General features: G+C 40.2%; 1 protein-coding gene across 1 annotated transcript; it reads right to left on the bottom strand.

Moving 5' to 3' along the window:
* Window positions 1-461: 461 nt before the first annotated feature.
* Window positions 462-11,053, bottom strand: alg14 (ALG14 UDP-N-acetylglucosaminyltransferase subunit). Its single transcript, XM_046068540.1, has 4 exons — window positions 10,839-11,053; window positions 10,267-10,418; window positions 6,000-6,122; window positions 462-788 (listed from the first exon to the last, which is right to left on the bottom strand). The coding sequence occupies exons 1-4, from the start codon at window positions 10,981-10,983 to the stop codon at window positions 558-560; spliced, it is 651 nt and encodes a 216-aa protein (XP_045924496.1). The 5' UTR covers window positions 10,984-11,053; the 3' UTR covers window positions 462-557.
* Window positions 11,054-11,585: the final 532 nt, after the last annotated feature.

Genomic DNA, 11,585 nt, shown 5'->3' with positions numbered 1-11,585 from the left:
CAAAAAACTAAATGATTCATCTTCTGAGACCTAGGAATAGATACGGTATAGTTATGTGATGGCAATTTGGCTAATCAGTTGTTGAGAAGCTGGCTGTGGACCATATAGTTGGACACACAGATAATGGGAACACAAAAGTATCACACTGACAAGTATTTGAACACAGCTTTTTAGAGATTAAGGTGTCTTTTGAAATTAACAATAGACTGTGCTTTGATGGTGTAAACTGGACGTAAGTAGTGTACACTGTAATTTCATTTTCAGGTCTTCAACTTTTCCTTTAATCTTATTGGAGCAGAAAGAAACCTGTCAGTGCAGAGTAAATCTATTATATTTTCTTCTTTTGAAGATGGTAATTTTTTACATTATAGAAGCTAATGTTTTTACATCTAACAACTACTCTGTATGAGGTATGTATCACACCTACAGAACTGTTAAATGATATAACGATAACTCACTGATACAAAATAGAGCATTTATTCATGAGCATTATAACAAGCACAACATATTTGATCCTACATTGGTGTTCATTTTGTGCCTATGTGTAACAGATGTGTTCATACGATTCTTCCAAAGAAAATGGATTTGGGGTATTTGTCCCTCAGACAGGACCACTGCACAAAGAAATAGTCTGATATCGGGTACAGGATCTTCCCCGTGAGCGACAGTGTCTGCACCCGGCAAATGCTTTCAACATAAACTATAAGAACTTTCTTCATTCCCAGAATTCCAAGAAGGAGTCCTCCCACACACAGCGGGACACAGGTCCCTGGGCCGTTACACAGCACCTGAAATAACACACACACACACAGAGAGAAAGGTAGGTGATGAGAACATTTCCAGGAAGTGACTGTATAAAACATTTCTGTTGAACAGTGACTTACAGCTCAAACTTTAACTTTTTTCCTGTGAAACAGTGGATATGTTCACCTCCTCAGACCTCTCCCTCTATCTGTGGCTGCTAAACAGTTTGTCCACAACCTGTGGTGAGGGTTACAGCTAGAAATTGATTCATTTTAGACAAAAGGGCTATAGTTAGAGGATAGCACAGGGACTTGTTCTGCGTGTTTGTTTTTGAGATCTTGGGATTTGGAGAGTTCTGTAGTAGAAACTGTTCATCAGTGTGAGGGAATGTGGTGAATACATAGTGTGAAGATTAAAAAAAAACGCAAGGAGAGCAGAAACTTGCATTATTTGTGTGACTCAGTGACAGGAGTGAAGGCAGCTCAGTGTTACTCAGAGACAGAGTCGAAGGGGACTGAAATGAAAACGTGGCCTCATGGCTGATGGAAGCCGAGGGAATTACGGTTTAACAGGAAACCAGACAGAGCTGCTCTGGAGACTGGAGTCCTCATCCAGCTCCTCAGTGCAGACACAGTAACTGCACTGTGGAGCTGGCTGCCCTGCACTCTGCACTCACAAAGCAGACAGAACTTTACACACAAAACAAGAAATGGTCCATGTAGCAGCAGCTGTAAGCATCAGTATTAGTCATCAGTACAAACCTTGTTAACCTATAAAAAGTAGCTGCTTACAAATTATTGCTGTGCAGTCAATAAAACTAAAATAAATCTTTACGTCTGCTATAAACATCAGCAGACTTCCCCACATCGCTCCCTCTGGCTACAGAAAATACAACTCTGGAGATGGAAATTTATTATTATTTATTTTCCCCACCCAGACATTTCCAAGCACTGGTTTTACCTACACTTACACAATCTGGTTACTGTCAGCAGAAAATTTTCAGTTTTCACTTTTTTACCCCATAAATATGAGAAACCCAGTAAACTACATTTCTGCTGGAGAAACCTGATTTCATGGCCATGTGTACACTCAACCTGGATTCTAACAGGTACATGTGTGCATATGCATGGCAAAGACAGGGACAGTACTGCTGTGACAACAGCACAGTTATGTTCTTTTATTAAAATAAGAAAAGAAGCTCTATAGGTTGTTTTATATCACTACACTTAAAATGTGCCCACAGCAAGTAGGTTGTTACAGTGCTTGTAATTTTGCATTTTGCATAAATTTTTCAGTGTGCTGGGGGAGGGCTACCTGAAAAAAATCCCTTATTATTTCCCTTATTTTCAAATCCCAATGTTGACAGGTATGGCTATGACTAATACTTAATATTAGCTTATAGGACTGGACTCTTATCAAGCATGTGAAATTTGGGGGAGCCACAGCAGTCGAGCTACAACAGCTTCTTAATGGTGAAACGAGCAAATTGTCTGTCTCGCCATGGCAACGGCATTCTATGAAAACTCAAAAGATTTGCAATTTAGTATTGTGAAGGTCTTGAGGTGGATCTGATTAACCTACTAGAAACATAGATCTTAGAAAACTTTAATGTCCTTCAAGAGACAAATTGTGGTGCAGCACAACACACACATTAAAACCTTCATCAGATGCAAATTTTGCTGATGGAGAAGAGCTTTAAAAGTAACCGCTAACTGCTGCCAACTGTAGCTGCCGTCAGCTCAGTTAGCCATGAAGCTAGCGGTCCTATTAGCTTAGCCCAGTTCCATTAACCGCTCCAGGACTGAAGACTCTGGCGGTCTAAAGTTCCTGTGCTAGAAACACCAATAACCTCCTAGTGCTCCAAGTTCCCAGTCAGCCCAATACACCATTAATCCCTGCAAATTGAGGCAGAGCAGCCGGAGGACATAAGAGGGAAGATTTCTCTATAAAATATGATCCACTTTCACAAAAAAAAAGGTCCAGAACAATGCCACACAACAAACATAAATAATTGTCAATAATTCGTCCATTACTTATTATTATTTCAGTATTTCACACTAATGACCGGATGAGACAGAACACATTTTTCGCAGTGAGAGGCACCTGTTTTTAATTGTATTCTATTGGTAGTGAGCGTACTGCGCGCTGTTTGCTCACGTTTTGGGCGCCTGCTGTGCCTTGCGTTTTCGAAGGAGCCCTCTGACGGCACAGAAAGTGCATGATGTCATACTCCCCCCCCATAGTCCAATCAAATGAGTTGAGAGACAGACCCTCAGTTGTGGTAACAGAAGTTTACAGTTCCTTGGATTGTCCGGAGACTGCAGCAAACTGTCCCCGACTCATCCTAAAATAAGCCTTTAACTGACTATCATTAAGACGAAGCTCCTGGACCAGCGGTGTCTCCTCTTTCTGAGGGTCTCATGTACCCACACGGATCTCCGTTTCCCCGTCTCCTGCATGTTTGTACACCTCTCACTCTCAAAACAGTGCCAGAGGCACTTTTTAAAGCAGATGTTTTTAGCCACAAAAGACACAGAACAGTGAGATGTGATCAAGTTTCTGTTAATATGACAGTTATTACTTAGCAGCAAACCAAAAATTACAGAGCTATAATCTTTGATTAGACTGACAGGACCGCTGATTCGGTGGTTGCCTAGCAAAATGAAAAAACGCAGCAAAAAAGGCACAGCTGTGCGCTTTCTGTCTGATCGGGGCCTAACTCATTGGGAGAAATCCCACAGTTTGCCTGTAACCAGAGCCTTGACTCTGGCACCAGTAGCAGTGATAAAGGGGAGTTCATTGGTAAAGAAACTCCAGTACACACAGGTTCAGACTTTGACAAGCTCCACTTTATGAACATCTGATGGTGACCATCAAGGATTCATCCATCCATCCATCGTCAACCGCTTATCCTGTGCACAGGGTCGCGGGCCATCAAGGATTGCAATACTCTATATGAAATGAGTTCAGTCATGTAAGACCTACACTCAAGTTGTAGAAAGTCACTGCAAAACTTGGTCAATGTGGGAAATGTTCAGACTCAATTAGAAGGACTGCTTAGTTGCAATTTTGGATTTTTATAAGATTATTGCATCACTGTGATGACATCTTTGTCACGTATTAAATCCACTAGATAATATCAAAAATGTTATGGATCCATAAGCAGTTCCTCAATATATATTTTTATTACAATGTATACAAGGTACATAGTTGTTTATTTGTCATAATACAGCACTGCAATGATGCACTGTTGCATTTTAGTTCTGGTCCAGTTCCTGTTCACACTGACTTTTTATAAATGACCAAGATGACTAAACATGAAGTTATACAGACAGACAGGTGACTCATTGATAGGACAGTAATCTAATTCTGGTGACTGACAGTTTAAGAGGCACTTTAATGCTTCTGATGTATATTTGTGTTCTTTGGTGTCACAAAAAGCTCACAGAGCAATAACTGATACAAGCATTATTAGACTGTAAATCAACCGCATGTTATGAATAATGACATGTCACTTTGTACAGTAATGATTCAGGGCTTATTACATTGGGATCGCTGTCACACACTTGGATGGACTTAATAAACTGACGAAGAACACAGACTACAAGCACAACAACTTTTAACAGCTATTAATGAGGGAGAATATCCCGCTAACGTGCATGTGGCTACCAAATGATATTCATAAATATATACATGGCTTATACAAATCAATTACAACATCATTCTTTGAGCACATTCCATGATCAGCTGATAGATTTATAAGTGGTTTAGCTTTTGAAATAAAATCACATATTGTTTCCACTTGAAACCAGGTGGTCTCTGTGCGGTTGTTTGGTCTGCACCAGAGTTCGACTGACAGCTTTCACATCAGACCAAACGAACTGTACTTACCAGGGTTCGCCTGGTAACCGAACATCAGTCTACTTCTCTGTCGGTTTGAATGGAATAACAAAATTAGAAATTGCTAAATACAGAGGAGGGTTAGGGTCACATGTAAAAACTGTATTTGAGTTATGACTTCTGACTCCACATGTGACCCTAACCCTCTTCTGTAGTTCATTATCTTTTAGAAATGAGAACGTACATAAGTCAATGTATTAATGACACAGAGGTTGTGTAAGTCATGGGCCTGATCTCTTGATGTTAAATATCAGCTCTGTGCAGGATGGAGTTAGATGGGTTTGTGCTCCTCCAGAGTGAATCTATAAATGGGTACTAAGGGCAGTTTGGTCCTGTACTATAAAAAGGTGGTGGTCTTACAAGTGAAAGGTTTAAAAAAAAGTTGCCGAGGCCAAGATATCCTTAAGCCCCTTTTCCACTGCAAGGTACCAGCTTGACTTGACTCGCCTTTGTTTGGTTTTCCATTGTGGAAAAGTTGTACCTGTACCTGCGTCCAGGTACTTTTTTTTCCATATCACCTCCGTCGAGGTTCCAAGCGAGCTGAGGCAATACTAAAACATGATGTGAAAACACGGCAGACTACTGATTGGTCAGAGAGAATCGTCACTATTCACTGCGTCATCATTGCGCGCCAGACAGAGGCCAGCAACAGAAAGTTTCATATTTTACAGTTTTCACACGTTATTTCATCACTAAATCCACTTCTGAGAAGTTTTGAGGTGAGAAATCATCTGTGTAGACTTTGAATATTGACAGTTTTACGAGAAGTGATGGCGGAACAAAAATGTGCTTGAACGTTTTTGGAGTTGAGGAGCTCCACAAGTGGCTGCGGGGGAAGCCTGCAGGAGCTCGCGAGGCCGGCCAGCCGCCCGCTCACAGAGCCCTCTGCTCCCGCCGTCACACAGACCGCTGCAGCAACAACGGCAGAGGAAAACACAGCTGGAAGGTTTTCATACCGCTTATCTGTCTTTACATTCTGAAGAATGCTGAAACCTTTAACTTAAATCAAGAGACAGCTGTTTGTGGGTCGCTGGTGTGTGTGTCGCATTGAACATTACGTCGAGGCAGTTGTGTGTGGCGTCGCTATGACGACCAGCTACATTGAGGGGTACTATCTGCAATGGAAAACAGAGCAAGGCCAAATAGAGTCGAGGCGAGTTGAGCTGGTAATGGAAAAACGGCATTAGATACTCTTAGTTTTTAGTACGTATCAAACTCTAAAAACATTGGGTGTTGCATTTCCCATAACGCAACATATTTTCACTGGATCCTCCCTGCCTGGTATGTAGTACTGTGTGTACAGAGGTATGTTGCTGTGTGAGAACAGCTACTGACTGGTCTCTGGGTCCACTCACCACGTCAGGTCTGAGTCTGAAGACCAGAGGGATGGAATACCGCAGCGCGTTCAGGGTGCTGATAACAGAGAAACTCCATGACTGATGCACCTCACGGCTCCGTGGTATCCGATATATGTTGAACTGGGGAACAAGGGCACATGTTCATCAGAGGCGCTCAGAGACATCCCCATTTGTATTGCAAAAAATACAGATTCATCATAAAAAAAGTTGTTGTACTTGGATAAAACTGGCTCATCTCTCAGATTTCACTGCCTCTCACCAGCACATGAACAGGTCAGTGGTAGACTTTTCCAATGAGTCTAAACTTTTACCGCTGCCACATAACAATAAAAGTTTGGTTCACCAACATACAACTGGTCTGCGGTTAAATCTTACTTATACAAATAATTGTATAGTATACTGTATATTCATTGTCATTAAAGTTATTCCTCACTGATATTCAAATAAGTACATGGTAGGAATCAGGTGTGTTGTACTTCAACTTTAGAGAAGCACAGATGAGAGGTGTACTCACGCCACCTGCTGTTGAATGCCAACACTGACCCAAGCTTTCTGCCATTACCCTCATACTAAAAAGAAATTTAGATTTGAACCTGACACCCCCAACTACTACCGGCAAACTAACTGGTACTGATAAAGTCATGGTTGCAACAGAACTTTCTCAAACTAAACTGAACAACTAAACAAATCTGAACCCTGCCCACCCAGTCCTTTGCTGCTGCAGAATTACTCATCCATGCCCTCATTACTTCCAGACTCGCTTACTGCAACAGAATCCTTTATGGTTCACCAGACAAAATAACATCTCTATCTCCTAACATGCACTTCCTGTGCTCTTCTTCTTCTATCCCCTACAATTATCTTGTATTGATTGCACTTTTTGTTAACTCTAATTTCTTTCCTTAGTATTTACCCCATTGATGTGCCATTAGCGCTTACTAGCATTTATTGCTGCTTTTATTAACATATATTGTCAGTTGTAGATGTTGTGCTGTATTTGATGCTCTGTTGATGATGCCATCAAATCCAGTGGCGATGTGATAATGTATGGTCTTAATATTACACTGTCTCCACAAATGTCTTTTACCCTTGTCGGTCTGTATAGACCACCCTCTTCCAAAGTAGCTTTTTTTTGAACAGTTAACTAATATACTAAAAGAATGTAATTTTGACAAAGAGGTTATTTTAATGGGGGATTTTAACATAAATTGGGAAGATAAATGCAACAGAGGTGCCGTTACTCTGACTGTCAGATTTTTCTCTCTACAATTCAATGTATAATGAATACCTTTTTAAGGAAAAATATACTTGGCTGCAGACAAAAAAGCGCTCTTCCATGGTTAAGTGGTGATATACATAAATTGATGACAGAACGTGATGCGGCACTGAAAGCTGCCCTAAAATCTACATTAGTAACAGATAGATTTAAATTTGTGGGACTAAGAAATAAGGTAACAAGAGAGATTAGGAAAGCAAAAGCTATATTTTTTATTCATGTTATTGACCAAGCAAAAGGAAATACTAAATTGATTTGGGAGAACATAAAGAGGTTGACAGGTAAACATCATAATGGTAACGAAAAGCGCCTTGAAATCTGTGTGAATGGCAGTATGACACAGGATGAAGCTGAAATAGCAGCAACTCTTAATTCATATTTTGTGGAATCTGTACAGACACTGATCCAGAATCCCTTCACCAATCTAATAAGCATGATGCCTATAAATTATAAATCTGTGTTTGAGATTCAGGAAATTACTGAAATTAAAGTAAGAATGATTATAAATTCCCTTAAGAGTTCTAAAGCCAAAGATGTATATGGACTGGACACAATGTTCCTGAAAATGTTTAATGAGTGCTTATCTGGCCCACTAACAAATGCAATCAATAGATCCATTAATGAAGGGGTATTTCCAAAAGCATGGAAGACAGCTATAATAACACCAATTCACAAAGCAGGTGATCCATCAGAGGTCTGCAATTATAGACCAATTAGTATAGTACCTACAGTGTCAAAGGTAATTGAAAGGTATGTAGCACAACAACTTACTAGCCACCTTAACAACAGCCCTTTCAGATTGCATCCTATGCAGTTTGGCTTTAGATCAAATCATTCAACGGAAACTGCAAACTGCTTTTTTCTTGAGAATGTGAGATCTAAACTAGATAAAGGGGGAGTTGTTGGGGCCATATTCCTAGACCTAAAGAAAGCCTTTGACACTGTGGATCATGATGTCCTACTTGCAAAGCTCTCATTGTGTAACTTCTCCCCAAATAGTATTAAATGGATGCAATCATATCTTGAAGGCAGAGCACAGCGGGTCAAGATAAATGATGAGGTGTCATCAGCCCTCAAGTGTGGTATTGGTGTACCTCAGGGATCAATTCTGGGGCCCCTGTTGTTTAGCCTTTACATAAATGACCTACCCACTGTATGCAATGAGTCTGAAATTCAAATGTACGCAGATGATACTGTCATTTATGTTCACGCGACAAACAAACAGCAAGCTGCATGTAAGCTTCCAGCAGTGATGGCCAATGTCACACAGTGGCTTAATAACTCCTGTCTTCATTTAAACATAAAGAAAACGGCTTGTATGTCCTTCACAAAGAGGTCTGTTGATGATCTCACACCCAATATTTACATTACTGGGGAAAAGCTGACAGTGGTTTCTGATTTTAAATATCTTGGTGTAATAATTGATTCTAATCTTACATTTAAAAAACAAATTAAGAAGGTAATAAATGCAGTTAAGTTTAATCTGTCAAACTTTCGTCATATCAGAAACTGTCTAACTACTAAGGGAGCAACAGTATATTTTAATGCTATGATTATGCCATATTTATCATACTGTTTGACTAGTTGGGCACAAGCTTCCTGTACAACACTCAAACCTGTGCAGTTAGTATACCACCAGGCTTCCAAGGTGCTTGATAGAAAGCCAAATACTCATCACCACTGTCACAGTCTAAACAATCATAATTTACTGAGCTGGGACAATTATATTAAATTTACAGATGCTTGTCTTATCTATAAGATTCTGCATGGCTTGGCTCCTCCCCCTCTTACTGCTTTTATAAAGCAGAAAACAACTGATAATAGACACACTCGGTATAATACCTATGAGGAGGACTGCCTTTGGACAGTCAGCTTTTCAGTGAGAGCAGCTCACACATGGAATGGTCTGCCAACTGGTATTATAGATTGTGAAACGTATTATTCATTTAAACTGAATTTAAAATCATGGTTAAAAGACAATCAAGTGTGTGACCATAGTCTGTGAATTATTCTGAAACACCTGAAGAGTGCTTGTTTTATCTTTTATGTTTTTTAAATTGTTGTCCTTGTTTTAAAGTATTTTACATGTCCTTGTGAAAGGTATCTTGTTATATGTATAAGTACTGTTCTTCCTGTTTTAGTGTATTTTATGTAGTTGTGATAACACCTGCCCAGGGACTACAGTCGAACATTAGCCAAGCTGGCTAAACTGGCACATTTACAGAAATGTTTATCCATGTGCACTGTCTCTGTAAACTTAAACTCTATAAATAAAAATAAAAATGATTGTATGTTGATCCTCAAATGTAAGTCGCTTTGGATAAAAGCGTCTGCCAAATGAGTAAATGTAAAATCACCAATAAACTTCAATACGTCCAGAACTCCGCTGCCCACATGCTCACCTCCACCCGTCGCAAAGATCACATCACTCCTGTCCTTCACAACCTCAACTCCAACTGGCTCCCAGTTAAACACAGAACTACTTCAAATTAATACTCACCACCTACAAAGCCATAAATAAGACGCAACAAAACTACAAACCACCAGGACCAAGCTCCGGACCTACGGTGACAGGGCCTTTTCAGCTACCACACACCCACCCTCTGTAGGGCCCTCCCCAAGTACATCCAACAGGCAAACCCCAGAGCATCATTCAAACAGGCCCTCAAAACCCACCATTTCAAGCTTGCATCCCCCAGTTAACTTCCTTCCCTTCACTCCCCTCCATTTTTTGACCAACTACATTTTTTTTCCTCCCTCTAACCATCTTTGGGTACTTTGAAAATCGCTATTATTTTGCAGAAAATACAAAAACCTGGCAACTCCACATATGTTTTCCCGGTAACACTGTGTGGAGTTAAAGTGACAAAACTGGTTGAGATTTGCAACAAATTGGATATAAAACACATTGAGGACAATTCAACAGTGCCTTGACATTGGTGCGAACATGACCTCACCAGCCAGACCCACATCTACACAAGAGCGTACCTGTGGCTCAGAGTCCGAGTGTCGTTTAGAGCTTTCAAAGGTGGAGATTTTCTCCTCACTCATCATGTCAGTGTCAGCGATAACATAGTGTCGAGGTGTGTAAACTGCAGACAGGCACTCCATCAGCCGCAGGATCTCAGTGGTGTGACCACCTGGAAAACACACAAGGCACACTGTCTGTAACACGTGATCAACACAGCAGGTAACACACCGTGGGAGATAAAAGCCAGTTCCTATCAGGACTGCTAACTTTTCAGTTTAGTCTGGAGTGAGATGAGGTATTAGTGAAGTCGGTGCATTTAATGATTAGGCTTCACCCCCCCAGTATTTCTGTACAGTCCCGTATTATACGCGTTGTTAGCGTGGAAGCTAAGGAAGACAGCTAATTGCAATAAGCTACTTGAAAACGTGTTCTGTTTGTTCGCCATTGTGCGCAAGAATATGAAATAATGCCTAATAAAGTCTTTCTAATATGACTGAGTAAGTTAACGTAAACTTACATCACAGAGAACAGCACACATCAGAGGTAAACTTAACGTGACATGGGCGTAAGTTAAATTCACTAACGTTACCTGATCCCGCAACAACGAGAACAGCAACCGGACCTTTGGTTCCATGTCGACAGTTTGGTCCAGTCTTCACAACAACATATAACCGGATAATAAACAACAAACATACAAGTAAAGTAGCACAAATAATTTCAAACACGAACACCATGGCTGTTACGGCAGCTCTGTAGGACCAATCCAGAAGCGGCTTGTTCTGCTTCTTCTTTAGTGTTTAATGGCGGTTGACAAACCATCTTAAAGGTGCATTACCGCCACCAACTGGACTGGAGTGTGGAACAACAGATTATGCAGGGGGGATAGTTTATTTTATCTAAATCATTTTCTTTTAAAACTTGATAGTGTCACAGTATATCTGCCCTACTGTTCCCCAAAGAGACCTGACAATGAAAATGCATAGTGTTTTGCCTTCCTTAGTGACTGAAGAACGTGATTTCTCTGATATTGTATTATTTTACTATACTATACATTTTCCAGTTGGGTGCTTGCATATACAGGTGCTGGTCATATAATTAGAATATCATCAAAAAGTTGATTTATTTCAGTAATTCCAAGTGAAACTTGTATAATGTATATATTCATTCCACACAGACTGATATATTTCAAGTGTTCATTCCTTTTAATTTTGTTGATTATAACTGACAACTAATGAAAAACCCCAAAATCAGTATCTCAGAAAATTAGAATATTGTGAAAAGGTTCAATATTGAAGACACCTGGTGCCACACTCTAATAAGCTAATTAACTCAAAAC

The sequence above is a fragment of the Micropterus dolomieu genome, linkage group LG01 (genome assembly GCF_021292245.1).
Source record: "Micropterus dolomieu isolate WLL.071019.BEF.003 ecotype Adirondacks linkage group LG01, ASM2129224v1, whole genome shotgun sequence".
Classification (NCBI taxonomy): Eukaryota; Metazoa; Chordata; class Actinopteri; order Centrarchiformes; family Centrarchidae; genus Micropterus; species Micropterus dolomieu.
This window is presented reverse-complemented; position numbering and strand designations above follow the sequence as displayed.